Source organism: Natrix helvetica (assembly GCF_964273705.1).
Source record: "Natrix helvetica genome assembly, chromosome: 4".
In the NCBI taxonomy this organism is placed as follows: domain Eukaryota; kingdom Metazoa; phylum Chordata; class Lepidosauria; order Squamata; family Natricidae; genus Natrix; species Natrix helvetica.
In genome coordinates, this window is record NC_138550.1 from 53,404,419 (window position 1) to 53,432,022 (window position 27,604).

At 36.8% G+C, this 27,604-nt stretch overlaps 2 protein-coding genes across 2 annotated transcripts in view; one reads left to right on the forward strand and one right to left on the reverse strand.

Annotated features, from left to right (window-relative positions):
• CRYZL1 (crystallin zeta like 1) overlaps positions 1 to 523 on the reverse strand; it is a 30,081-nt gene extending 29,558 nt beyond the window's left edge. The window contains exon 1 of the mRNA XM_081952189.1: positions 6 to 523. The gene's annotated coding sequence lies outside the window, so the exon portion shown is untranslated. The remainder of the gene's footprint in view (positions 1 to 5) is intronic.
• A 138-nt stretch (positions 524 to 661) lies between these two features.
• The window catches only part of ITSN1 (intersectin 1), a 75,784-nt gene continuing 48,841 nt past the window's right edge, over positions 662 to 27,604 (forward strand). The window contains exons 1-8 of the mRNA XM_081952184.1: positions 662 to 927; positions 10,415 to 10,454; positions 12,554 to 12,612; positions 13,240 to 13,332; positions 16,589 to 16,652; positions 23,638 to 23,798; positions 24,752 to 24,925; positions 27,071 to 27,164. Of these exons, the coding sequence (XP_081808310.1) occupies positions 12,585 to 12,612; positions 13,240 to 13,332; positions 16,589 to 16,652; positions 23,638 to 23,798; positions 24,752 to 24,925; positions 27,071 to 27,164 (614 nt within the window). The 5' untranslated portion in view covers positions 662 to 927; positions 10,415 to 10,454; positions 12,554 to 12,584. The remainder of the gene's footprint in view (positions 928 to 10,414; positions 10,455 to 12,553; positions 12,613 to 13,239; positions 13,333 to 16,588; positions 16,653 to 23,637; positions 23,799 to 24,751; positions 24,926 to 27,070; positions 27,165 to 27,604) is intronic.

A 27,604-nucleotide genomic window follows, 5' to 3' on the forward strand; every position in this document is an offset into this window, starting at 1 on the left:
ATTACCTCTTTGAGGCCCCTCTTTTATTCTCGCGGGAGCGGAAACGTCGATTGCCAAATCCTACAAATAAGGGTTCCCTGAAAAAGCAACTGTTAATTGGCCAACCCGACCGTCACTCAAAGTAGAGGCGGGACCGTTGGGCAAGAATCTTCCATTCAGACGTATCTTGAGCGTTTCCCGACTCTTTTTGAGTTTCTGAATTAAAATGACTACATTTCCCGGTTACTCTGGCGAATCATCTGATTTCAGTTCTCAGCGCCCCTCCAATTGCTGAAGGGTGGAAAAGTCGGAGTGGACACGTGAAAATCCGAGTGCTTTGGTTTGAATGGTGTTCGAGGTTATGTGTACTTTTTTCCTGATGGAAAAACAAGTTCTAATGACCTTCCCTGGGCTGGCACTTCAGCCCTATATACCTTTTCCTTATATCATTTTCACATTCACTACGGCTGCCGTTTTGTAACCGTAACGAACGATACGTGCAAAGTCCCTCGGGCATCGTATAAATCGGCGCTTACAGCGATCAATTGGGTGGCCTTTCCGCCTTTCCTACTGGTGGAAGGGTGTGTCCGTCATTTGGAAGAGGGGCGGGATCGCTCCGTGAAGGAAAACTCGGTTGGCTGCCCGGGGATTGGTCTCTCTCCGCGTTGCGCAGTAATATAGCGGGCGTGTGAGAGGGAGAAGAAGCCGGGAGGGCAGGTCTCTTTCCCCCTCCCCCCTCCTTTCTCCCCGAGACGGCGGTGACTCTAAAGAGGCGGCGGCGGTTAAAGCAGCAGCGGCAGGAGGAGGAGGAGGAGGAGGAGAAGGAACGGGCGCGGGAGGGACGGGAATGGTGCGTTTGGCGGAGGCAATGGCCTTTGCTGCCCAGACGTCTCCTCTCCGCCCTGGCCGAGATTGTGAGGAGGACACCGGAGACCGATAGATAATGAGGTAACGGCAGGGAGTGGAAGGGAGTCGGGCTGTGGGAAAGGGCTGAATTGGCGGGGAGAGCGCAGGGGTCAATCGGGGGAGGTGAGCGCAGGCGCTTGGAGGAGGAGGAAGAGGAGGAGGGCACCCAGCCCCTTCCCCAAGGCTTTGCTACGGATCTTTCCCAGGGCTGCGAGGTTGGGGCCGCAGACGCCGTCCCCTTCTGCCTTCTATGTGTCCGGGGCTGTTTTCCCCCTCCCGATGGTTTCCAGATTCTCGCCTGCCTCGTCCTCTTTCCTCCTAGCCCCGCTCTTTCTTCATCGCATCAGCCCCCTTGGCTTGCGTGATCCTGGTCCGTGGACAGTGACCTCTGTCGCGCACCGGGAGCTCTTCGCTGATGGCCGTGATTGCTTTTTTTTTTAAAAAAAATGTATTTATTTTATGACTAGGGACGATGCGGACGCGGGTCCCGCTGGGTGAACCTTTTTTGACTCCCTAGTGCGGAGGGGGGCGGAATGGATGGAAGGAGCCGGAGCCAAAGGGTTTGCTGGAAAGACGGGCCCTGTTCTCTGTGCATGGCTGGTGGCCAGTTCGGACAAGCGAGTGCCCTGCCTCGTCTATGAAAGGGTGTCAACGCCTCTCTTGCGTGGCTTTATGAATCAGCTTGTTTGTACTGTATCGGTTCTGATCAACTCCCTGGAAGATTATATAGTAATGCAGACAAATAATTGAATAAGCCTCCTAGACTACAGTGCTGGATAATCCATGAACTGTTGTCCCTGGCAGCCATGGCTCATTGAGAGGAATCTCATTTACATTAGGCTCTGACATTTTCTGGCAAAACAAATACTAGTAAAAAAAAAAAGCCACCTCTACATCTTTGCATCTGCCTGGCCTTGCACTGTCTGGTACTGCCCCCCCACCCCAGCTTGTGTCTAAGAAAGTTACATTCCTGCCCCCCCTACTCTAGTGAAAATGCTTCCAACGCATTTTGTGACCGGATTTGATTTAGATGACGGGTATTAAAAATGAAAAATCCCAGATAACTACTTGAATGGTAATATCCAATGAATGAAAGGCACTGCAGTGTATCTTGGGCTCAATAGTATAGTTCAAAAGTTAGAAGATGAAATGTCAGCGTTTATGAGGGGCGTAAATAACTATGGCATGATTTAACATAGGGATGCAGAACATCTTGTGGCCTTCAGTTTTAACAATTATCTGTTTCTTCAGGAATCTAACTTTACTGTTTTCTTAGAACAGACATAAAACATGGCATCTGCTGCATTAGGAATTAAGTCAGTTTCCTTCATGTGTTAAGTTATTGTTCCTCGTTTTTTTTCAAAATGATCCTCCAGGGATGTTTATATCTTTTCTAAACATCTTATTTTTTTATACTGTTAATTGAGTGGAAACTGGATAATGTAGCATACAGAAATTAGATTGTAATGATAAGGCAAGCAAAAAGCCATTGATCTGCTCCAAAGTTTGAGAGGCAGGATCTGGCAACTTTCAAAAGTACAAAAAGTTACAAACAGGCAATATAAAAAACCCCATTAAACTGCGTATAAAGTAACAATATAGAAAAATTAACCAGTAGGAAAGCTTAAATGTATTTCAGCTAAAGTTTCAACCAACTTGCCAGAAGGTGAAAATAAATAATTAAATGTTTTAATCATATATTAAAATAAAACTGAAAAATATTAAGTTTGAGCATAAATTATAAAAAAATAAAACTTGGAGCAAATACAAAAAGTCGCTGATGGTTTTAAAATGAAAATGGAAATAATTCTTGAATAGGTAGTTCTAGAGTCTAGACGATGCACTTGAAGGCTAAAATACTGTTACATCTAGCAATTGTCTTTTAAATTTGAGTGAGTTTTATAAAGATTTATTGCAGAACATAGTTATCCTTTCTCAAGCAGAAGCCCAAACAAAGTATGTGTTGAACAAACTTTGTTCAGCTGAATCAGCATTTTTATCCTTGTTGGCTGAAATCTATGATGCTTATAAGTCTGAAATATTTACAGTGCCTCAGATTAGGGCATTCTGATTTGCCTCCTTCTTTAGTCTGTTTAGGATTTTAAACATTGCACCCTGCATTTTAAATAGCCCTTTAAATTGAATCCATGCTGCCTAGCTGGTAAAATTAGCAAAAGCGACTCCATGCACTGAATTTCAACTATTTTATTGAATATATACTTTGCATTTCCAACCACAGCTACTCTCCATAGTTGTTAATAGAGTATGAATACAAAATCCAGTAAATTACAAAGAAGCCAATAAGATAAATTTAAACCAACCTCAGATATTGTAGGAAGCTTTTCATAAGGCAGAGTCTGAAAACCCAGGCAGGATGATATTAAATTCGGCTTTTCAAATAATATGGATTTCATATATAAAACCTTACAAAACTTTTATATAGTTGGTATTTCAAATAAGGTCAAATTATGTAAAGTTTTATGAATATCTTCTTGAATTGTGCCTGGAAATAGAAACATAGAAAATTAACAGCAGAAAAAGTCCTTTTGGTCCATTGAGATTGCCCTTTGAGGGTTTTTTTTTGTTTTCTTTTTAATTTATGTCTTTATTATTTTCAATTGTTATTTTTATTTTATTTTTTGTCAGATTACCTTGCATTGATAATGCTGTTGTGATGTATGAGTAACTTGCTAACAAAAACTAGCCCTGATTAGTAATTTGAACTCCTTTCAAAAGCAGCTCCTTATAGTTCATGTTAAAATGTGAGAGTTTGGACTAGGGTATTTATTTTTTAAAGAAATCAATCAGTCCCTCTTTACTTATTAGTTTATGGGATAACAAAAGCTTTAGGGCTGATTTCTAATCATCTTTTTGTTTTTCTGCTTTATATGAATTATAAATTATGTTTTTAAGCATTATTAGTATTATTGTGAGACTATTTTAAAAATCCTCGTAAATGTACTGGACTTCTACAAGAGAATAGTATAAGGAAAGTATAGAAAATTAGATATAGATATAGAAAAATAAAATTTTGGAGCAGTCATATGGTTTTTAGTTGTGTTTTTAGCATATTTATTGGAACTATTGTAAGCCTCTCGAAGTCTTCTTGGAGATGAGTGGCCTTAACAAAGACAGTAAATAAAAATAAAATAAATATTCATGTCAAGTTAAACATGAATTGTGAACCCTACTGTACGATTTTCTTGAGAGCATATGAAAGTGTTCTTAGATTTCTTTGCTTACGTTTTTCAACTTTCCAGCCTAGCTTGTAGCTCTGGTGGCCCCTTTCAAATACTACCAGGCTTGATTCAATTTAGTTTGAAAGTCCTGACATAATCAATCTGTACTGCCAACTGAGATGTTATCATGCAGTTTTATTTTAGCTAGATCTGTGCTTGGGGGAAAAAGGGAAGAAAGCACAAGTATGAGATATCTGCTCCTCTTCTGGGTCAAATTTGCCTTTGTCCTATTATGCTGAGCCTCCAAAATGCAAAGGATACTTCCTTTTGGGCCTTGGTTCTCTGTTGCCTGCAAAAGCCAAAGTCTGTCTCCTTCCAGTTTTGCTGTTGCAGAATAACTGATAATTACAGTTGACTGCCATATTTATCCTAAACACAACAATTCTCTTGTTACTTGCAGGAAAAATTAGATTAAAAAAATAATAAAAGTTGGCAAAAATTTGGAGTTGTGTTCAACCTCTTTACTTTATGAACCTTGAATTGCAAGTTTTAGCAGAAAAGCTTCCCTTTCCCCCATGCTACACATTTGTGAAATGTGTTTTTTTACTTGTTGGAAGTAATATTCTAAAAAAGGAGAAGACCAGGAGAGAATCTATAAATGCGTAATAATTAAATCTATCAATAATACTCCTAAGGCCATTTGTTTAATGACTGTTCAAAGTTATGATTATGTTGAAAAAAGTGACTTTTGACCGGTACTTTCACTTTTAACCATCACAGTGTCTCTGTGGTCATGTGATCACAATTTGGATGCTTGCCAAGGGCATATATTTACAATGGTTGCAGTGTCCCAGGATTGCATGATTGCCATTTGCAACCTTCCCAGCCACTTAACAAGAAAAGTCAGTGCAGGAAGTTGGATTCACTTAAGGAGCTCAACCGAAAAGGTTGTAAAATTGGGCACAGTTACTTGATTAAATGACTGTATTGTTTAGTGACAGAAGTTCTGGTTCCCATTGTGTTCATAGGTAGAGGACTACCTGTAGTTATTAAGTAAAATTCTAGGGAATGAATGAATGAACCTATTAATATCAATGTCATGAGAGGGCTGACGATTCTAATGGCTCTAAATGTGATGCTGATTGGATCCTGGGCTCTAATAGAGTCATATTTGCAAGAAGAATTTAAATAGGGATTTAAAGCTAAGAGCAATCTGCAACAGGAGTGAGAACAAGTGAAGCATGAGGAAATTCAGTTCACCTAGGAGAGAAGGCAATATACAGTAAATCATGCCTGGAAGAAGGTAGTGAGAAACCACTTGGATATTGTTGCCAATAAAACTGTACAGTATATACAAGGCTGTAACATTTAGGTCAATTAGATGCCAGATGATTAAAACCTCCAAAGTGAAAAGCACTGCTGTAGTTACTGATGAAAAACATTTCTGTTGCTCTGTGAGATATTTGTTAAGTGAATGTTACCTCATTTTACAACCTTTCTTGCCAGATTTGTTAAGTGACTCACTGAAGTTGTTAATTTGGCAGCGTGGTTGTTATGTGAATCTGGCTTCTCCATTGACTTTGCTTGTAAGTAGGTTGCAAAAGGTGACCCTGAGACACTGCAACTGTCATAAATATGAGTCAGTTGCCAAGTACCTCTTGATCATGTGACCATGGGAATACTGCAACGCTCATATGTATGAAAAACAATCATAAGTCACTTTTTCAGTGCCATTGTAACTATGAACCATCACTAAATGAACTGCTTTAAGTCAAGGACTACCTGTATTCCTTGCTTTATAAGATCATATATAGTTGGTACATGGAATGTGAGAATAACTAGAAATTATCAAGCAAAAATGAATCATACTAGTTGGATGTTTTGAGAATAAGTGAACTTAGGTTGGCTAGATTGGTTTGCTTTATCTCACATAGTTATGTGCTAGTATAAGCCATCTGAGTTGTAGTAATCAAAAATCAGAAGTATGTGGTAACATCTTTTCCAATTAACAGAATTGATTAAAAGTCATTGAATATACACATGCATGCATATTAATACTTCATCTCATGAAAGCATATGAGTTTTAATCAAGTTTCTTAATCAAAAAGCATACTATCAGATTTCTTCTGATTTTCATTCAAGGCATGAAACAATAAAGAGTGACAGCGATATGTATAAATATTGTTTCTGAGTGTGCGTTCATCTGTAATATAATAAATGATAGGATATCTAAAATTTATTATATTACTGATTAATGTGTATTGGCAAACATCCATGTTAAACAGACTTCTGTTTCTACTTTAGACTCAGTGGAATAAATTATTGCAGAAATCTAAGATAAATTATAAGTACTAGATGCAACATAAAACTACCAGATGCAATATAAAAAACATCCTGAGCTGCACATGCCCTTCACCAAATTGCACACTGCCATCTTGTGATGCTTCTGAGGCTTTGCAAAAAGGCTGTGCCCACACTTCTGCATTTGCACATTGATTTCTTGTGATGGTGGGGATGGCAGAACTGGTGGAATGAGGAGCAAGGGCAGCTTTGTGTTATGGCATAAGGGTGGCTGGCCAATGCCATGATGTGGATGTTGAGGTAGCGATCTTGATTGTCCGTGGTGTTAGGATGGCATTGGGGCTAATATAGAGACCTGGGGAGATAGCAGCTAGCTGAGATTGCGTCTGTTTCAGCCCCAGCACATCATGTGTTGCCACCTCCACCAAGACGTGTTTCTATGCAGAGCAACTAAAAGGCAGAAATGGGAAAAAGATAGGCAGGTAATGGGAGTTAAAACATTCCTTTGGCCATAAGTGCAGGCAGGCTGCCAATCTGAACTTTGATCATGTGACTGGGGGACTGTAATGGTTTTAAATTATCCTTGTTTCTGGTGTTAAATAAATTCCACCAATTGTTAGCCAAGGACCCACCCTAATCCAAGGGAGTCTGGTCCCTCTTATTGGGACTAGCGGAATTATCTACACATCACTCCAGGTTTGCCTTTCTTCTGAGTCCACTGAAAGAAGAGGCTACCAAAAGGGATATGCTCCTTATTGAAGGCAAAAATCAATTGCTGAATTATTACCCAAATTTCATGCAAAGATTTGTGATGAACTGGAAAGAACAACAACAGTGATTTGGGAAATTCACAAACTAAAGAAAGGTCATTGCAGAGTTGGTATTTATATGTTGGATTTCCAGACACTGTCAGGGATATGGAATGGAATAAACTTGCTTTGACCAGTTTTGGAAGAGACTTGCTGACAAATTGAGAAATGAGTTATTGGCATACAAGAGAGTTTGGAGGAATTGTTCCAATGTTGTGTTGTAGTTGATGGGCAATTAGAAGAGTTGAGACACGGAGGAAAGAATAAGAGAAAGAGCTTTTATAGTTCTCTTCTCTCTAACCTCCTCAGACTTGAACACCAGAGAAACCATTCAAATAGAAACCCCTGCCCACAGCAGAAACAAACAGAAGAGGCTTTGGTTTGTATTGCGACTGTAAAGCCCTGATATACATAGCCAAGACTTGCACTGCTAAAATACCAGTTGCTAAGTGCCCACCTGTGGAATTGCAGGCCATGTAGCAAGCAAATGCCTGAATTGCTTCAGAACATTATCTTCAGGAATCTTGGCAGGCTTCTATCCCAACAGCTTGGCAAGAGAGCCCTTAGACGATTAAGAAGAGCTCAGGAAATTGACAACAGACTGGTGCATTTTATAATCTGTGTTACTCTTCATGTACTCTCAAGCTTAGAAATACAGTGGTGCTTAAAAAATTGTGAACCCATCTGAATTTTAAATATTTCTGCATAAATATGACCTAAATGTTTAGGCCCTCACTCTTTTAGGGCTCATCCTCTGGTTATTTTAATAAGCGGATATCATTTTATTTTCAGAAGGTCAGCTCTCTATTACTGAATAGAGGGCCTTGTTCTTTGTGGTTATGAAAAATCCTGCAAAAAATACTGTCAACATTAAGGAAAATAGTGAAACTCAATATCTTTAAATAAGCTTTATGCCGTTCAGTTCATTTTGATTTTAATGATACAGATTTTAATATTGATTTTAATTTTATTGTTTTTTTATTTTACTTTTATTTTCAATTGCTATGAGCCACCTTGAGTGATTTATAAATAGAAAAGTGGGATATTTGTTTAATAAATAAATTACATCTTCAACTTCTAGCTAAAGACTATTTATAGAGGCTGGGGAGAGTGACACTTTTGGATGAGGGGTTAGGATTTCAGAGGTGCTGAGAGCAAATGCTTTGTTGGTTGTAGGATGTTGGATGTATGTGACTGGCTGGCTGGATCCCCAGCTAAGGAAGCTAAAAGGCCAGTATTGGGGAAAGGATGAAGGTTCTGGGAGCTCAGGGTGAGTTACAATATTCAGGTGGCAGGGGGTATTTCAGCAGGAGTCAGAGGGTGGGCAATTGGCAGATAAAATTGATCCCAGTTGGATGCCAGCAATGGGACAAGTCCTGTGGACATGCCTTACTTAGTTAATCTGGGAACAATTTGATCCTGTTGAAACTGAGGAAATGGACAGGGTCGTCCAGACTGTAAATACCAACACCTAGGAATTAGATCCATACGCTTCATGCTGTCAAGGCTGTCCCTAGAAATGGCATGTGGATAGGTCTTAGTGATGGTGAATTCTTCTTTGCTGGAAGGGTTGTTTGCAGTTCCCTTTAAGAGGATGAGCCCTTTTCTCAAAGCCTTTGCTGGACCCCATTGGACAATTTTTAGGGAAAGTGATACTACAACAAAAGTACTACAACAAAAGTTCCTGGATGAAATAGATTATCTGAATCCTTTCCGATAGGCCTCCAGACCCTGATATGGAACAGAAACAGCATTGGTCATATTTTTAGATGATCTCTGGTCAAAGCGGGATGGGGTAGTACATCCATCCCTTTTGATCTCTCAATGGGTTTCAGTACTATGACCATGATATCTTTTTGGGCTGACTCAGGGAGTTGGGGATGGGGCATAATTTTGTGGAGGTTCATCTACTTCCTTTGAGGCTCGTCCCAGTCTCTGTTGATAGGAAGTGAGAGGTCCAGTCCACAGCCCCCTTTTTGTAGGATCCTTCAGGGCTTGGTGATATGTCCACTCCTTTTTAACATTTACATGAAACTGCTGGGTGAGATCATCCATTAGCTCAGGGTGCAGTATCATGAGCATACTGTATCTCTGTCCCAGTGAATGAAATGATGCTGTGATGTCCTTTCGCGATGCCCGGAAGCTGCGAGTGTCTTGATGGGGATCAACAGGCTTCAGCTGAACCCTGGTAATACAGAGTGGCTGAGGATGTGAGGTTCCTTTGTATTTGGAGGTTTATTATCTTTGGACTTGGATGAAGTAGGATTGCACCAGACATACCCAATGCATAACCTGGGGATTCTTGAACTTCAGTCAAGGGATTTCTACCAAGCTCCCAGCTGTAATGTAGCTTTCTTAATTTCTTACTCATGTTTGGAAATTGTTTCTTAACTGCTTTTCAACTGTTAGGAAACTTTGGACCAATATTTTATAGCACCAGGTGAGTTTCCTTCAATCCTTAGCAAAATAAAATTTAAATACAAATTTTAGGAGTACTTTTTAAAATAAACATCAAAAGGTGCAAGTTATGGACTAAGGATTCAGATGGATTTAGAATAAGATTTTGACATTGTAAGAATCCTTCTTATAGGAAAATGTTGTTATTTTGAATTCTTAAAACAAAACATGATGTGATGGGACTTTGAAGTTTGAACATGAGGTAAACAGAAGGAACTTATAGGCTTTTTAAAGAAGCGACAAAGAAAAATGAAAAGAAACTATGTTCTAGGACATTATTTGAATGGATTAAAGATCAATATTGTTATAAGGAAGTATAAAGTTGATTTATTTTACCAAGATTAAAATAGATAAGTTGTTATCTCTGGTAACCTTTAGTAGAGTTTTGCTTACCAGTATTGATCATGAGGATTTGTTTATGGACAAAAGATGAGGTATGGGAAGTAGAGATCATTTGTTGTATTTTAAGAGAAGGTGATCAGTTGCTAACATCGTTTATGTGTGTTGTAATGAAGAGGGAAGGTACTGTATTTGTTTTTTCTTGTTTTATTCATTACTATTTTCCTTTCATTGTTTTCTCTTATTTTCTGCACTTTGTGTTTTTTTATTTTTATCCTTTTGTATTTTTAGTTTGTATTACCATAGTTTTTATCTGTTTAATTGTTATGTTTCATAAACTTATTGTAAAACAAAGTATATGCCTATATTAGCAAATAAAAACATGAAAGTGTGCTTGAAAGAAAAAAAGAATCCCCTCATGCTCCTTTTTTTGTTTGTTTTTAGAATGTCTGCTTTGAAATTTGAAACCCTGACAATATTAAAGGTATTGTAGTAGGAGTGTATCAGATAGAGATTACTGTATGCCTTAGGTTTTATAAATTTGCCAGAAACTTATTTTCATAATCTTATTTCATTAACATGAAATATTGGCATCCTGACTACTTATTTTGTAAATTTGGCTATATCAGACTTGATATCAAGATATTTGAATAATTATTCTATTTTTATCCTAATACGTTGGGAATTTTTTAATTGAGACAGTGTTTCATGCTGACAGTTTTCTCAACATGTTGAAAGTATAAACACTGCATTGATTCTCCTTTTGGAATTCTTTGGAAAAAAATCTTCCAAAGCTTTCACGATGTTAAAATGAATTTAAAAGTTATTAAATTTTCTGTGATGCAATCATCCTTCAAGTTTCTCACTCTACAAATTGGATTTAATTTTCTGAGCTTTCATGCCTTTTGTTGGCATTTATTTTAGTTTTACTGATTCAAAATTGAGATCAAGATGTCTTTGGATTCAACAGGGAAGGTATTTCGTTTCACTGAAATCTTGGTAGATCCTGGATTTTGGGGATCACCTTGAATATCTCTTTAAATGTTAATATATTATTGTTATTATGGCCAATTTTAAAATGGCTGAAGTAAATTGAGACTCACATTCAATAGTATTGTCAGATTGGCTTAATTATTGAATTTTTAAAACATTTGTAAAAATTAAAACTTAGTCTGATGTTTTTTGACTGTTTTTAAGTTAGAATGCTTTTTATTAGAATGCTTTTTGACTGTTTTAATGGTTGTGGTTTTAAACAATGTTGGTTATGGTTTTTAACCACATCTTGACCATATCTTTATATCACATATTTTAACCATACCTTGACAATTTTTCTACGTTAATTAGATTTTACTGCTTCATATTTCATTCTCGCCATATTTTTAAATTCTAGTATTACATATGTCCTTTGATAGATATGTATGCTAGATATTTGTAGCATTACATTATTTATTGTAAAATTAATGTTACAGGATTTTGCATTTTAATTCCTGTATTCTGTAATTCTCTTTACCTTATTTTATCAATATGCATTTTTATTTTTATTTCTATTTTATCATAATTATTATATTAGTTCTATGCTAATGTATGATTAAAGTAACATTGAAAAAAATTAAAGTTTCCAGGCTACTTAGTTTGGAAAGAAATTGAAAAATGTAGATTGATTGATCAATACTAATTACAATATATTTAAAATATTGCTTTGTTCTTGCAAATTAACATATAATTGATTTATAAACTATAAACTAACAATTCTTTTAATCTAAAATGTGATTTAATATTGAAAATACATACATATATCAAACATCCTTAGTGTCAGGTTTGACAATGAAACCCTAATTCCCTAGAGATTTATTTATTTTTATCCCACCTTTATTATTTTTATAAATAAGTTAAGGCAGCCAACATATTCTTCTATTTTCTGAACAACAACCCTGTGATGTGGGTTGGGCTGAGAGAGAGTGACTGGCACAAAATCACAGACGGCTTTCATGGCTGGCAGCTATATTTATATCTAATTTTTAGAAGTTGATCATGAACCAATAGTGTGATACAGCTGCCAAAGGGCAATGTTATTTTGCGATGTACATAAAATCCAGATCACAGGAAGTAATTATTCCATTTTACTCTTTTTTGTGAGATCTCACTTGGAATATTGTCCCTCATTCTGGGTAAAAATGGATATTATAAACTAGTATAAAATTAGAAGAGAGCTATTAAGTTGATGAGGAGCCTCAGTGAGAATTAGTCTTCTTAAGCACTGTAAAACCCCATGCATGCTGATTTGCAATTATATAAAATCAAACATCATTCTAATTAAACAAGCCTATTTTTAAAAATGTATAGCATTTGTTTTTCCATCACATTATCTTTCCATCACTTTCCCTAAAAATTTGTTAAAATAATCAACTATGTAAATTATTTAGAATAAATTTGTAACAATATTTGTGATCGACTTAATGCTGTTAAGAAAAATATAATGGAATCCCTCCCTCCCTCCCTCCCTTCCTTCCTTCCTGTATTTATGTCTCAAATTTTCACATTTTTAATAATTCCAAATTGTTTTTATGCATGCATTTATTTCAGACATCTATTAGCTACTTAAAGTAGCTGAATCATGGCTCAGTTTCCAACACCTTTTGGAGGTAAGCATTACAATATTTTTGTGACATTTCTTTTTAAGGGAGAAAACTTATGTTAGAAACACAGTTTGGCTCTGATTTGCAGAGCCAAAAGTATCTTATTCTTCAGAATAATTGTAGAAGTTAGCAAAATACCTTAGAGAAAGGACATCAGGATGGCTGGAGTTAAAAGCAGCCTGAACAAAAGCTAGAGAAATAATTTTGAAGTCCAAAGATTTAACATATTGGATGGCATTGGTGAAGGGGGCTATGCCATAGCAACACGATTCATAGTAGTGATAGAACATTTTCTCTGCTGTCTCTGATTTTTAAATTGCATAGGCATTTGATCAGCAGAAATATATTCATGGTTGGTTTCTACTGTTCACCTGCAACTTCATTTATGGTGAACTCCAATTCTTTAGCCTGTATTTATGGTGCTCTTTAGGTTATTATAGTGGATATTTTCTTTTTGCTTAATTAGTGAGCTTTGCTTCCTTCAACCTGAGGTGGAAGGCATTGTTTAAACCTCTTTTAATTTGTGGCTTTTAAAAAGAAGTTTGGCAATGTTTAAATTCTACATAGCTCCTTAAGTACACCATTATTTATAATACTTGTTTTTCCTATTTCAATGTCTTTGTTATGAATTAGGTAGCCTGGACATTTGGGCCATAACTGTGGAAGAGAGAACAAAGCATGATCAGCAATTCCACAGTTTGAAACCAATATCTGGATTTATCACTGGTAATGCCATAGTCATTCTGTTTGATTAAGATCATCCATAGTATCATGTAACATGTTTTCCAAAGGTGCTTTTTCAAGAGACAATTGGATTTATATTCCTTGCATACAGCTGGTAATTTGAATCCTTTTAGAGCAGGGGTGTCAAACTCAAAGCCAGGGGGCTGGATCCGGCCTGTGAGGTGCTTAGCTCTGGGCTGTGGGGCCACCCTGGAAACAGCAAAGGACCGTCCCGCAGTTCCTCTGCCAACAAAAACAGAACTTGAGAGGGCCATGGACTGTCCTCCCAAGCTCCATTTTCACTGGCAGAGCTTGAGAGAGCCACGGGTGGCCTGAGCTCCATTTTCAGTGGCAGTGGGTTGCAGGAAGCCGTTGCAGCCAAAAACAGAGCTCAGGAAGCTGTTTTCACTGGCAGAGTGCTCAGGCCACCACAGGCACCCCGGTACAAGTGACATCAAGCTGGTCTTGCCCACCCTGGCCACATCCAATCTGGCCCCCCGAGGTCAAACACAAGAATGATGTGGCCCTCAATGAAATTGAGTTTGACACCTTAGAGGGTTGTTGAAGCACTTGGAGGTTTATCTGTGTCCTCAGGGTCACCCGAGTAGTGCTCCTGGTTCCTGTAGTCTGCAATTTTTCCTCTGGAAATCCATTCATATTCTCACACTATTCAAAGAGTGTTCATCCCAAATTGTATAGCTAAAAGTCAACTGGGACAACCATGACCTGGATGACTGAGAATCTCTCAGACATGTAACATGTTTGTTTCCCTAAAGCCTCTGTCCAACAGCCAAACTGGTAGTATTGCAAAAATTCACTCTTATAGTAAAGCAGAAGTCAATGTATTCATACCTACAAGATAATGTTCCGCTCAAAATATTCTCTCAGAGGTGTAATTTTTAAAGAATCACTAAATTGTTAGAATTCTAAATATATTGCTACTTTTTGGTGTCTTGCCTATCTCCTTCCCCGCAACCTATATCACTGAGTTCATATGAGGTGATGAGGACTGAGGACTGTTGATCAAGCACTGAGAACTGTTTGATCAGGATTGGGGGGGGGGAGACCCCCCATTCCACACTCTTTCTCCCCTCCCAGGCCCCCCTCCAAGCTCTTCCCCACCACGTGCGGAGAAAGGGGAGGGGGGGGAGGCACGGGGTGGGGGATTCCTCCATGGAGCAGGCGGCTCTGCTTAACCTGCTGGAGCCCATCACCGGTGGCTTCCCCATCCCGGTGGAGCACGATCAGAAGCAGAGGCAGTTCACCGTCCACTCGAACAGCTGTCATGATAAAGCTGTCCTGTTGCATGAATATGCAGGGAAGAGGGTGGTGGATCTTCAACCGGGCGTGCGGAAGGCAGCGGATCTGAAATGAAGGCATTCCTTACGCCTCCTGAGCAATGCCCGCTTTGCCAACCGAGTCCTGGTCCCCGCGCTTCCCAGGAATGTTTTGGGAATCAGGCTCTGACAGAAGCAGCAAAAGTGCAGGGGGCTTGCTGGGAAGCCCAGCAACGTGTTTATGAGATGGCAGCATCCAGAAGGACTGAAGTGCTGTGTCTCTATCGGGCTTTGCTGTGAGAAAGCCAGGCTTTCAATGTCTACGGTTTTAGGTAGGAAGACGGGGCGTCTCGGTAATGGAGCCTTCGGTGCCAAGTCCCTCTTCTACCCCCATGAAACTCATACCCCACCCCACCCCCTCCAGTTAAATACGTGTAGTGTGATAGGGTTTGTTCTAAATGGATACAAAACAAATTAAAATCTAACACAATGATAACGAACAACTCACAACAGAAATAAAATGTATTCACAATATTCTACAATTTGACAAAACAATGGCAATATTATACAGAACATTGAAAGTGGCCCTCAAAAAGAAGATTTTTAAAAATGGCCAGAAAACTATTATCAAAAATATGAGATACCTCCATTGGAAGAAATTCTAAGCTTAGATGCAGTAATTGAAAATGCTAGTTCCCTAGACCCAATATTGTAGTTCTGTTTTTGACAGTTAAATGGAATCTCTATATGCCTGATGTAATGTGCTTATAAATATTTGATGTTAGGGAGAAATAATAATCCAGGGCTATAGTAGTTTTCAAAACATAGGGAGGATCTAGATCTGAACCAGCAGGAATGTTCTGGCTCTTGTTTTAGAGCAACTATAGACTTCATGAATATCTTTATTATACCCTTGGTATCTGCTACTTAACATACTACAAATGTTTCTTAATTTTTTTTTAGTTCATTTGATTATCTCTAGAACTATTCAGTCTCCTCCCAAAACCCACCCACTGGGAGGGGGGGAAATTCCATTTTCATGATAGTTTTATTTGCTTTCTTTTACGAAATAATTTTTTATAGTTTGCAAACTGGTAATATTGAATTTTTTTGGCATGCTCAAGAATTGCTAAAGCTGTTCCATAATGAACATGGAAAACCTTATTTAATGGTAGAAGGAATAATCCTGACTTATCGCAATAACTGTTGTAAGAATTACTGACTTAATAATAATAATTAGAACTGCAGAAAAAGCAATTGATATCAATCTGCCTTCCATTGAGGACCTGTATACTGCACGAGTCCAAAAGAGGGCTGTGAAAATATCTACAGACCCCTCACATCCTGGACATAAATTGTTTCAACCTTCCAAACGATGCTATAGGGCACTGCACATCAGAACAACTAGACACAAGGATAGTTTTTCCCCAAATGCCATCACTCTGCTAAACAACTAATTCCCACAACACTGTCAAACTAATTACTAAGACTGTATTACTATTATTCTTCTCATCTTTCCTATTACCTATCTCCTCCCACTTATGACAAAAATGTGTTGCTTATATCTTTACGTTTTATATTGTTTTATTTAGTTTCCTAGTATGATTGCTTTTTTAGTATCCCATGACTATCACTAAGGGTTATATCTTATGATTCTTGATGAATGTATTTTTTATGTACACTGAGAGCATATGCATCAAAGACAAATTCCTTGTGTGTCCAATCACACATGGCCAATGAAGAATTCTATTCTATTCTATGTATATGATAAAAGAACAACATTAATTATTTACTGCGGGGAAGGGAACCTTTGTTGCTCCATATTTCTTTGGAATTAGATGCTCTAACTAGCAGGGCAGATGATAAAGAATTTGTGAATATACTATAGTTCAATAGCATTAGACACCACAGGTTCCTTACCACTACTTTTTATTGATATTCGTACAAGTTTACATTTGAAATAATGCATTTTTTCTTGGCAGGTGATCAAGCCAGGAATTTTTTTTTCCAGTCTGGTTTACCTCAACCAATTTTAGCACAGATATGGTAAGTTTGATATTTTATTGTTTTGGGGGCATAATACTTTTAAAATATGGTGATACAGTGACATTCTGTTTTAAAATTTCACCTAGAAACCAGGAGACTCTGAATTCTAGTCCTGCTTTAGGCATGAAAGCCAGCTGATGACTTTGGGCCAATCACTCTCTGTCAGCCCAACCCACCTCACAGGGGGAATGTTATGGGGAATATAGGAGGAGAAGGGAGTACTTCGTATGTTTTCCACCTTGAAAGTAATAAAGTAATAAAGATAAGGAAAAAATATTAAATAGAACAAATAAAATAAATTTTATCTATTTATACTATGAAATACAAAGGCTCTAGACTTAAATGAGAATTCAAAAATATATCCTAGAAGAGAATTACATGAAGTTACCAATAGAGGGCCCTAATTTGAAGGAGGCATTTCCTTTATAGTATGAGTTCTTACTTTATTTTAGTTTACTTTATTGTCATTGCACCTCATACAATGAATTTAAATGCCATCTTCAGTGTACATTATAACTATAAAAATAAAGCGCAAACACACATCCTTCACATTCTATACAATTGAATTGAAAACCCGATATTGCAATAATATTAATATTAATACTGCATTAATATAACAGTATTTTTGATAAAATATGTGTTTGTGAGAAATTTCTTCTTCTTCTAAAGAATTAGGAGAAATATAAAAATGTCAATCTAGTACAGGGGTGGCGAACAAGTTCGACAAAAAGAGCCAAAATTTTAAACTGTGAGAGTCAGAGAGCCACACCACGCAGTGACCTGCCAAAACAGACAAACACTCACACAAAAGCATATAATTTTAACAATAATATATTAAACACATAATATAACATGCTCAGTCAGGTGTTTTTTGTTATAAATTTTTATAAACCCATTAGAGCTGCAACGGAAGGCAACGGAAATATTTTTAGACACAAAGCTTTTGACAAGTTAAAATTCACAGTAAATGGAATAATCTCTACAATCTTTTAATATGGAAAGTCAAAGGCAAGGATGGGCATTTTCTCTTTTATTATTTATAATTGGTTAGGACAGGGGTGTCCAAACTTGGCTGGGGAATTCTGGGAGTTGAAGTCCACAAGTCTTAAAGTTCCCAAGTTTGGACACCCCTGGGTTAGGAGGTCCTGGCGGGCCAGAACTGAAAAGCTAAACAAATATTTCAGCTAAAGATTCAGGTAGAAAGAGATACAAGATGAAATGCTATGCAAATGATATAGTAGTAACGATTATGCAAACACAAAGCTCCATAAGATACTAATGGCAGAATCCAAAGATTTTTGGCTACCTTTTAGAGATAAAAAATTAAATGAAAAGATAATAAGGCATTCAATTTCCAATGAAAAAAAAAATGAAAAGGGGGATTGGGATATGAGAAAAATATAGTGAAATATCTAGAACTCTTATTTAATAGGATATAATAATAATACATTTGAAAACAATTATAACAAATTATTGAATGAAATGAACAATTCCTTGAAACTTAGATATTATCTAAGATAAATGTTTTATTCCAAATGGCACCAACTGGAAGCTGGGTGGTGGGGTGGGGGAGCAAGATTCAAAATCATACAAGACTCAAAAGAAAGATATAGAGGAGCAGCATTTCTTAATCTTAGACTGGATTCTATGGGTTTGGTATATCTACAAATGATTGGCAGATCACCAATCTTTTCCAACTTCCAGTATTTTAAGTTAAATGAAATGTTAAAAATTTAGAAAGATCTCTGCCATAGCCACCATTCTGATAATTGCTTGTCTTTTAACTTCAGTATAATGATTAATTCATTGCATTTGAATTAATCTATTTCCTTGGACACTTTGATCTCTAGTAACTAAGATATAAGTTTGTATTTTTTAAAATATAGAATACTTGATTCATGATGAGGTGCAATAGGTGACTGACAATACTGCTACAACCTTCCTCTGACTACTTAGCATTTTATTCTGATTAGCAAAGTTCAAGTTCTAAGGGCTGGTTTTTTTGTATTTTTTTAAAAAAGTGGACTCCACAACCCAAAGTCTCCATTCCCCTAATTATTACCCATCTTCCACTTCATCTTAACTTAAATATACTTAAATATTTACAAAATGTTAAGGGGTGTACTCACTTCTGTGATAACACTGAAGAAATGACACTTGTATGTGCATGTATACACACACAAACACACACATATATTTCCTGCACGCAGTGATTTCTAGAAACAACACCTGCTCGTCTCAGTGGGAAAGACCCACGCATCCCAGATGCGAAGACAGTCCAAGTGGTCTCTCCTTCTGTCTCTCTCTCTCCCTCGTCTCTCTCTCTCTCTCTCTCTCTCTGCCTTTCTCTTTCTGTCTCTCCTTCTATTTCTGTCTGTCTTTCTGTCTCCCTCTCTTTCTCTCTCTCTGTCTTTCTCTGTCTCTCTCTCACTCTCTGTCTCTTTCTGTCTCTCTCTCTGTCTCTTTCTGTCTCTCTGTGTCTCACTCTCTCTTTCTGTCTCTCTCTTCTCTCTCTCTGTCTTTCTCGGTCTCTCTCTCCTCTCTCTCTCTTTCTGTCCCTCTTTCTCCTGTCTCTCTCTGTCTCTCTCTCTGTGTCTCTCTCTCTCTGTGTCTATCTCTTTCTGTCTCACTTCTCCCTCCCTCCCTCTCACTAGCTCTCTCTTTATCATCCTCTGAAGGTGGGGGGGAGGTGAAAAGGGGCCCATTTTTTGTGCCTCCTGGGGCATCTGTGCACCCCATTTTTCACCTCCCCCACCCCCAGAAGCATTCTACTGGCAACAAATGGGCAAAAATGGCCCGTTTTTTCGCCAAAACCTGCCATTTTCACCCATTTTTTGTGCTTCCTGGAGATTTTCAAAAGACGCTTCTGCTTCCCCTCGCGGCCAGTTGCAGGGCGTGGATCCCGCTCGGAGAAGGCGGAGCGGCAGCTCCTCCCTCAGCCAGGAGCCAGCGGGGGCTGGTCGGACAGGCAACCTTGGCGAGAAACTCCAGTCCGCCGCTGCCGCCGTTGCTGCCGCCGTTGCTGCCGCCGTTGCTGCCTTCGCCGCCGCCGTTGCACCCAGATGGAAAGGGAGCCTTCGCGCCCCCCTTTACGGAGCCTCGCGCCCCCCCCTGGGGGGCTACTATTTGAAAACCACTGTCTTAACTTAACACGCGGCTCGCGGCCAAAATGAATGAGGCTTTTTGCCTCTTACCATTATTTAGTATACTGTGGCTCAGATCGCGCGCTAAACCCGGAAGTACGGTCGACGTACTTCCGGGTTTAGCGCGCGATCTGAGCCACAGTATACTAAATAATGGTAAGAGGCAAAGAGCCTCATTTATTTTGGCCGCGAGCCGCGTGTTCGCCACCCCTGATCTAGTACATTAGCAACTTAATCTTTCTGGAGCTAGCTTCTTTCATTTGGCATCAGAATTGTCTTCAGACGTAAATATAAATAAGGTTTGATTCTATGATTGGAAATAAGTTTAACAGATAGAATGAGTTTTCTCATTGTCTAAAGATAATAAATACTGAAATAATAAGATGTTACTTACTAGTCTGTAGTTAGAATGTTTATATGATTATATATCATGAATATTCTAACTTGTTTTTAAAAAATCACTTTAAAATTCTTTGATATAAGGATTTATTTTCAGCCTTTGTACTCTGATATAATTTTGATATAAATGTTGGTAATATGGGAAGATAAAAACAATGTATTGTAATATTTGTTTACATCTTACAATATTTTGGAATATGTATCTGGATGTTTAAATTTTTTGAGCTTTGAAAAAAGTGGTAAAATACTAATCTTTTAAACATAATCTCTAGTAACTAAGTCAATTTATTATAAAGGTTAAGGTTTATAATGAAATGAAACTCAAATGGTTTTTGAAATAGTAACTAAATTTAAATAGCCATACTGTTCCAACATTTTTTCCTGAAAATTATGTTCTTTAGGATTTTAGTTTTGATTAATTTGATCAGTTTGATTAGTCTTGATGCTATAACTAGTAGAGATGATGATGATGAATATACTGTGTAGTATTTTGTAGATGGATATTTCAACTTCATTTTTATCAATTTTTATAAAATGCTATGTAACATATGCAGTGTTATATATTTCGAGTGTAGAATTAGGCATCTACCTTTAGGCTATAGCTACATTTTTTATTATGTGTTATTGTGTTCGGTTATTGTTATTGGATTAGCTGTGGCTGTTGCTTTTGTATACAACTTAGTTGCCTTAAAAATTGAGAGAGAGAGAAGGAAAGGAAAAATATTAGTAGACAGTTCATACTGTTTCTTTTGTAAACACAACCTTAGCATTTTTGTGAAATTGATAACATTTTCCTATGTGAAAGAGATAAATATTTTAGCACTGTCAGAGTAATTATTTCCATACTTCCTGTCACTGCCACAGTCCAGTTCAACTTTGAGAATGTTTTGAGCATATAAGGTGATAAAACAGACTTCCTTTAAAATTGCTTTATTCAGTGTGGTTAATAATATAGGGGTCCTCTTAAAAAGACAGCACAGTTTTATTTTCATCCCTGCTTTTGCAATGAAATGTAACGCTTGATAACCCTGCCTTGTGATTCTGATTCAGTTCTTGTTAATTTCAAGTAGAAGCAGAGAAAGTATTAGCATTTTAGATAATTTCATTCTGTATCAGTAATATGCCCAGTGGTATTAATTTTAGTGCTGAAGAAAACCACCACCAACTGCTTACTGTTGGTCATTAAGTGACCAAAACAATAAAAACAGGAGTAATGTATGAAAATAATTGGCTCTGTCCTGTATCACATTAGCAATGTGTTACAATTTATTTGAAACAATTTCATTTAGGATGTTTGTTAATCTTGAAAATCTGTAGTATTTACCTTTTTAACATTCAAAGTGCATAGTAATATTAAGTCCTAAATAGCTACAAATAGATTATATCATATTTGGTCCCTAGCAGTTGATTCTAAACTGCTTTTATGAAAGAAGACAGATGGACCTACTCATAAATGGCTTATCATAGATATGTAGATATTTTCAACAAAATAAACATATACCATATATCTTTTCCAACCTATGGCAATTAAGCATATATATAAAATAATCCATAAAATCACAACTTTCCTAAATATTCCTAAATAAAAATAATACCAATGCAATTCTTGAGAACAAAGACCTCAGTGAAAAAAGATAAGAGTATAAAAGTTAAGCTTTTAGATCTTAATATATGCTAAGAAGTGAGTGGTCTGAATTTTGAAGGAAAAGTTGTGCAATAGAATAGTTGGTGGTATCTTATTAAATTCCAACTAAGCCTCCAGCTGCATTTGCAGAAAAAAATTCAGGGCTCCCAGTTCCTAGCACAAGGGAAAAGCTGCCGCTTCCAATAGACATGTCCCATTTAAGATGCACCTTAAATTGAACGAATCTGGAAATCTATATGTTACAAAAGCATTTTTGCCAGAACAGATATTGCTTCTGCTAGGGAATGCTCCACAGGAGTTTGCTATTATATTCTGGTCCTACTGCAGTTGCTGGCTTTGCCTCAAGGGTATCCCTCATAAAATGCATAATAGTAAATGAGGAGGTAATAGTTATACAAGTAAGTGGTCACATCACACTTTCAGGAGAGGATATTGATAGTACATTATTTGCATCTGAAAGTGACTGCTCCTTATCACTGTATTGATTAGAGCAGTCAATGATAGCACAAGATCCCACAAAGTACACAACACTCCAAAAGAAAGACACTCACCTAATACAGGTAGTTCTTGACTTATAATTATTTGATTTGTGACCATTGGAAGTTACAGCTGCATTGTAAAAAGTGACTTATGATCAGTTTTTATATTCATGGCTATAGAAATTTTGGGCTCAATTTTAGTTGTAAGTCAGGGACTATCTATTCAGTTGAAGTCCATCTATTTACAGTAGATAAAACCTCCACTATCATCAAACCTTCTTTATTATCTGGATTTTGTTTTAGCCCATTAAACCTCATTTAGTTTTCAACCCAGCCTTAGAAGGCACCCAAGCTATCAAAGATTCTAACACATCTGATAAAGATGGAAAGGAGAAGTAGACCTGAATTTCATACAAATAAAGACAATACCCAATTTAACATTCTATTCGTTATTCCTATCTAAGTGTATAGATACACTGACCCAGCTTTTGATGGGAATCCAAGTCACTCATAATGCATAATTTTACTTTTAAGTCTTTACAGTCAATTTGCTCTTTATACATTTAGTAGAGCTTACCAAAATGAAATATTTTCTCCAATTAATTGTGGTATAATTTGAGGATGGCATGCAATAACCTGTAGAGTTATTTATTCTAATAACACTGCTTTGCTTGGTAGTCTGGTTTCTACTAAATTCTCAGGATATGTTAGTTAAGATAAATATTAGAGAATAGGTTTAGCTCAGACAATGTGTTTTAGATCAACCTTGGTGTCTTCTAGATCTGTTGGTTGGACTGCAGTGCTGCCAACCAGAATGTTTGGTGAATAAAGAAAGTTGAAATCCAATACATCCGGAGTTCTTATGTTAAAGAAAAGCTAGTTTAAAGAGTCTTGGGTAGAAGAAGAATATTCTAGAGCAGGCTTGCACATCTCTTAAGGGGGAAAGAATCAGATTAATACCTTAGAAATAATCACAGGCCACTAAAGAATAGCTGTGATGCTGATCAGCTGTTAGGCATCAAGCAATAGCACAACGATATGGAGTTGGCAATGTGTGTGAGATCTAGAGGTGTTGGAAACTCTCAGCAGTGTGACTATCATGATGGTGGTGGTAATGTTTAGTGATGACAGACTTATTTTTTTTTAATGCTGTTTGGAAGACTGCATGTTGTACAACCTTGTTCTAGAACTTTAAAATCACTCTTTGAAAACTGATGCTACCACATTATATAACACTGGACTATGTAGACCAATGTATACAGACCTTAGGATAAAAACATCACATGACAAGATATTTTTTAAAATGATGATCATTCTAGGGCTCTGGCAGATATGAACAATGATGGGAGAATGGACCAACTGGAATTTTCTATAGCTATGAAACTTATCAAACTAAAGTTACAAGGTTATCAGCTCCCTTCTGCATTACCTCCTATTATGAAGCAGCCTCCCATTGCTATTTCTACCACACCAGGATTTGGTAAGAATGTTTTATATTATATCATCTTCCTGAAGTATTTCGTAGATTTCATGTTGTTTACATACTGTCATTATATTTAGAGATCACTTTAATACAATTGTAACAAATATTATCATATAGCTTTTCATTTGTGATATAAATGTCTATGGTTAGCAGTTTTAATTTTTGTTAAGTTATTATTTGAATACAAGACAGAAATTTAGGAAGAAAAAAAGAAAAAATATAGAAAACAATGCAGTTAAAGAAAATTATAATAAATGATTTTCTACCCTTCTTTACAGCAGTTACAAATACATTCTCCCTTCTCCCCCTTTAATATCACAATAATCCCTTTAGCTCCTTTTTGAATCCTTTTCAGTCCTCAAATCCAGAAATTACCATTATTGACATTTTTCCATTTTCAGCAAAAAAATATATCCATAAGAGATTTCCAGTCTTTCACAGGTAGTCCTGGACATATGACCACAATTGGGTCTGGAATTGCAGTTGTATGTCATTATGGTTGTAAGTTGAGACACCATAATGTCGACTTGGTTTTACAACCATTTTTATGATGGTTAAGTGAGACACAGTTAAGTGAACCATATGATTGTAAATGCAAAGTCATGGGCATTTTTTGCCATTTTGATTGCACTTTTCATTGTTTGTTAAGGGAAATATTTTAAACCTTTTAAAAAAATAATCCCCCTTGGTCTACAACTTGATCTACTCTTGTGATCCCAACTTGAAAAACAAAGGAGCCAAGAATTTTTCAAATTCTTGTTCCCTATGTTGAAACATTGTTTCAAAGACTGTTCTTTTGGAAAATCTTCCTTAGTGTGGTTTGTTCCAGAATCAGAACATTTTTTCCCCATTTTCGTCCTATACTTATTGAAGGATCATTCATATAGATCATTGTAATAAAAGTCTTTGTAGCTGGCCAGCAATGATAATTATGAAAACTTCTCTTACAGGAATAAGTGGTCTCTCCAATATACCACCTCTTTCAGCTGTTGCTCCAGGGCCAATGACATCCATACCAGTTGTGGGAATGTCTCCACCTTTAGTATCTTCTGTTCCTACAGCAGCTGTGCCTCCTGTTGCTAATGGAGCACCAGCTGTAATCCAACCTCTACCACTTTATACCGGTATGCTGAATTATCAACATTTAGATTTCCAGAGATTATACATACCATATTTTTCGGAGTATAAAACGCACCGGAGTATAAGGCACACCAAGGTTTTGAAGAGGCAAATTAAAAAAAAGAACGTTTTTGAACTCTGCAGACCTCCCAAAAACAGTCCATTTTTTAAAAAAAGGGCATGAATAGCCTTTAGGAGACTTATGGAGTGCTCCTGGGGGCTTGGGAGGGGGCACAATTGAGCAACAAATGGCCCATTTTTCGCTCATTTCTGCCCTCCCCACCCCCCAGGAGCACTCTGCAAGTCTCCTAAAGGCTAGGCATGGCCATTTTGGTGAAGGGGGCAGGGTTTTGGGAGGCAAAAAATTCTGTATTCAGTGTATAAGACGTACCCAGATTTTCAGCCATTTTTTTGAGGGAAAAAGGTGCGTCTTATACTCCGAAAAATATGGTATTCTATTTTATATTTAAAAGAAAAGTAATTTGTGTTTCAAAATGGAATCACATATTTATGTATGACATCAGTGAAATTCTACCCTGGATGTTAAGTTATCTGTTAAACTTACAATACATTGTTTTCTTATTGAATAGTATATGCTAGAGGTATACACATTGTATTCAGATTTGGTTTTTTTAAAGATTCTTTGGAGAGTGTGAACTTAACATCTGTCTGCAAGACTAAAACAACCCCACCTTTTTATTAGGATCAGACTGTTCCTGTGCGATTTAATCCAAGGACTGCAGAGTTCTAGTGCCTGCAATATACTTACATGATTCTTTATCAATTTTTATGTATAACAGCATAGCAAAATATTACAATATCTTACATCAAATATTCATGAGTTTAACAGTATTCAGAATTACAAAGTTGCGCTCCTAATTCATTCAGATCTGTATTAAATTTTTATAATAATCACTAAATCTTTGATAATTTGATTAATTTTAATAAGCAAATCATTTTTCCCATGAAAAATTAGACTGGTTGGCTTTTCCAGGTTTTTAAGTACTGATTAAGCCATGTTAAAACGTTATAAAGGCAAGTGCATGTATTTACATATTTAAGCAAACCTAATATTAGATATGAGATTGATATCTTTCTGAAGTATTGCTTGGCCTATATTGTCCTCCACTTTTATAAATAATATCTAATTAGTGCCTCAGTTTCCACATTGAACTAAGCCAAAATTTGGCATATAATAAATTGGTTAAATGAATTGTAGCTTAATACAGTGTGGGTTTGGTTTCTCCTCCTTTTAATGTAATATATTGCTTATACATTCCAAGTCTATCTTGAGCCTTGGCAGAAAACTATTCAAGGAATATGTAATTACATGAAAGGAATACATAGGGAATTAATTTTGTATAAACAATTTTATTGTACTGTACAAACCACAGCACACAGAAAATAAAGTACTTTTAGATACATCAATACCATGGATCATATCCATGCCCCAGGGAGGTATGGATAGAAAATGACTTGTCCATTATGAAATCAGGCAAATGCTGCAGCTTAATTAATTGTATCAGATATCAAGATTGCATATACATAGTGGCATTTGTGTGATGACTTCACACTGGATATGACATCATTTTGGCATAATTGTGGTTTGCTATGGATATCACGATCAATATCATACAACTCTTGCCCTTGTTTAATACACTTTGTAGTCAGATTTTTTAATTATGGGAGAGATCTGTTATTATCAATTCATATTTTGTTTAATTGATTAATATATATTTTAATAACCTCGGTGGCGCAGTGGTTAGAGTGCAGTACTGCAGGCTACTTCTGCTGACTGTTGGCTGCCTGCAATTTGGCAGCAAATCCCACAAGGCTCAAGGTAGACTCAGCCTTCCATCCTTCTGAGGTGGGTAAAATGAGGACCCAAATTGTTGGGGGCAATAGACTGACTCTGTAAAACCACTTAGATGGGGCTGTACAGCATTGTAAAGTGAAGTCTTAAGTGGTATGGTTATATGTTTTAATATTAATTTTTATGATCCTTTTTAAAAATCACTTAGAATGTTATAAGCAATATTGTAATCTGTTTATATCAAAGAGTATATTTGATAATGGCAATTTAAGATCAAATAATTTGTGTATTAATCATTTAATTTCATCAAATTTAAAGCATCATTATTATGTTTCAGCAACATTGCCAAAGAGTTCCTCCTTCAGTAGATCTGGTGGAGGATCCCAACTAAATGCAAAGCTGCAAAAAGCACAATCATTTGATGTGGCTGGGTAAGTATGACTGTTTTGTTCTAAAGTATGTTGGCTGCTTTCTTGAAAATGACACTCCTGCAGATACTCAGATACAAATGTTTTCACTAAATTTAAAAAGACTGTGAATAAGTGGTATCGGAGATGAACTCTGCATTTCAAAAAATCTGAAATTAAAGGATTCATTCTGTTGAAAAGCTTGTTTGTGTAGACTAGAATAGAATTTTTATTATGATCACTGATTAGAATTGTGTAGAAGAATAATTATAGTATATCACAAAAGTGAGTACACCCCCTCACATTTTTTAAATATTTAAATCTATCTTTTCATGTGACAACACTGAATAAATGACACTTGGCTATAATGTAAAGTAGTGAGTATACAGCTTGTATAACAGTGTAAATGTGTTGTCCCCTCAAAATAACACAACACATAGCCATTACTGTCTAAACTGCTGGCA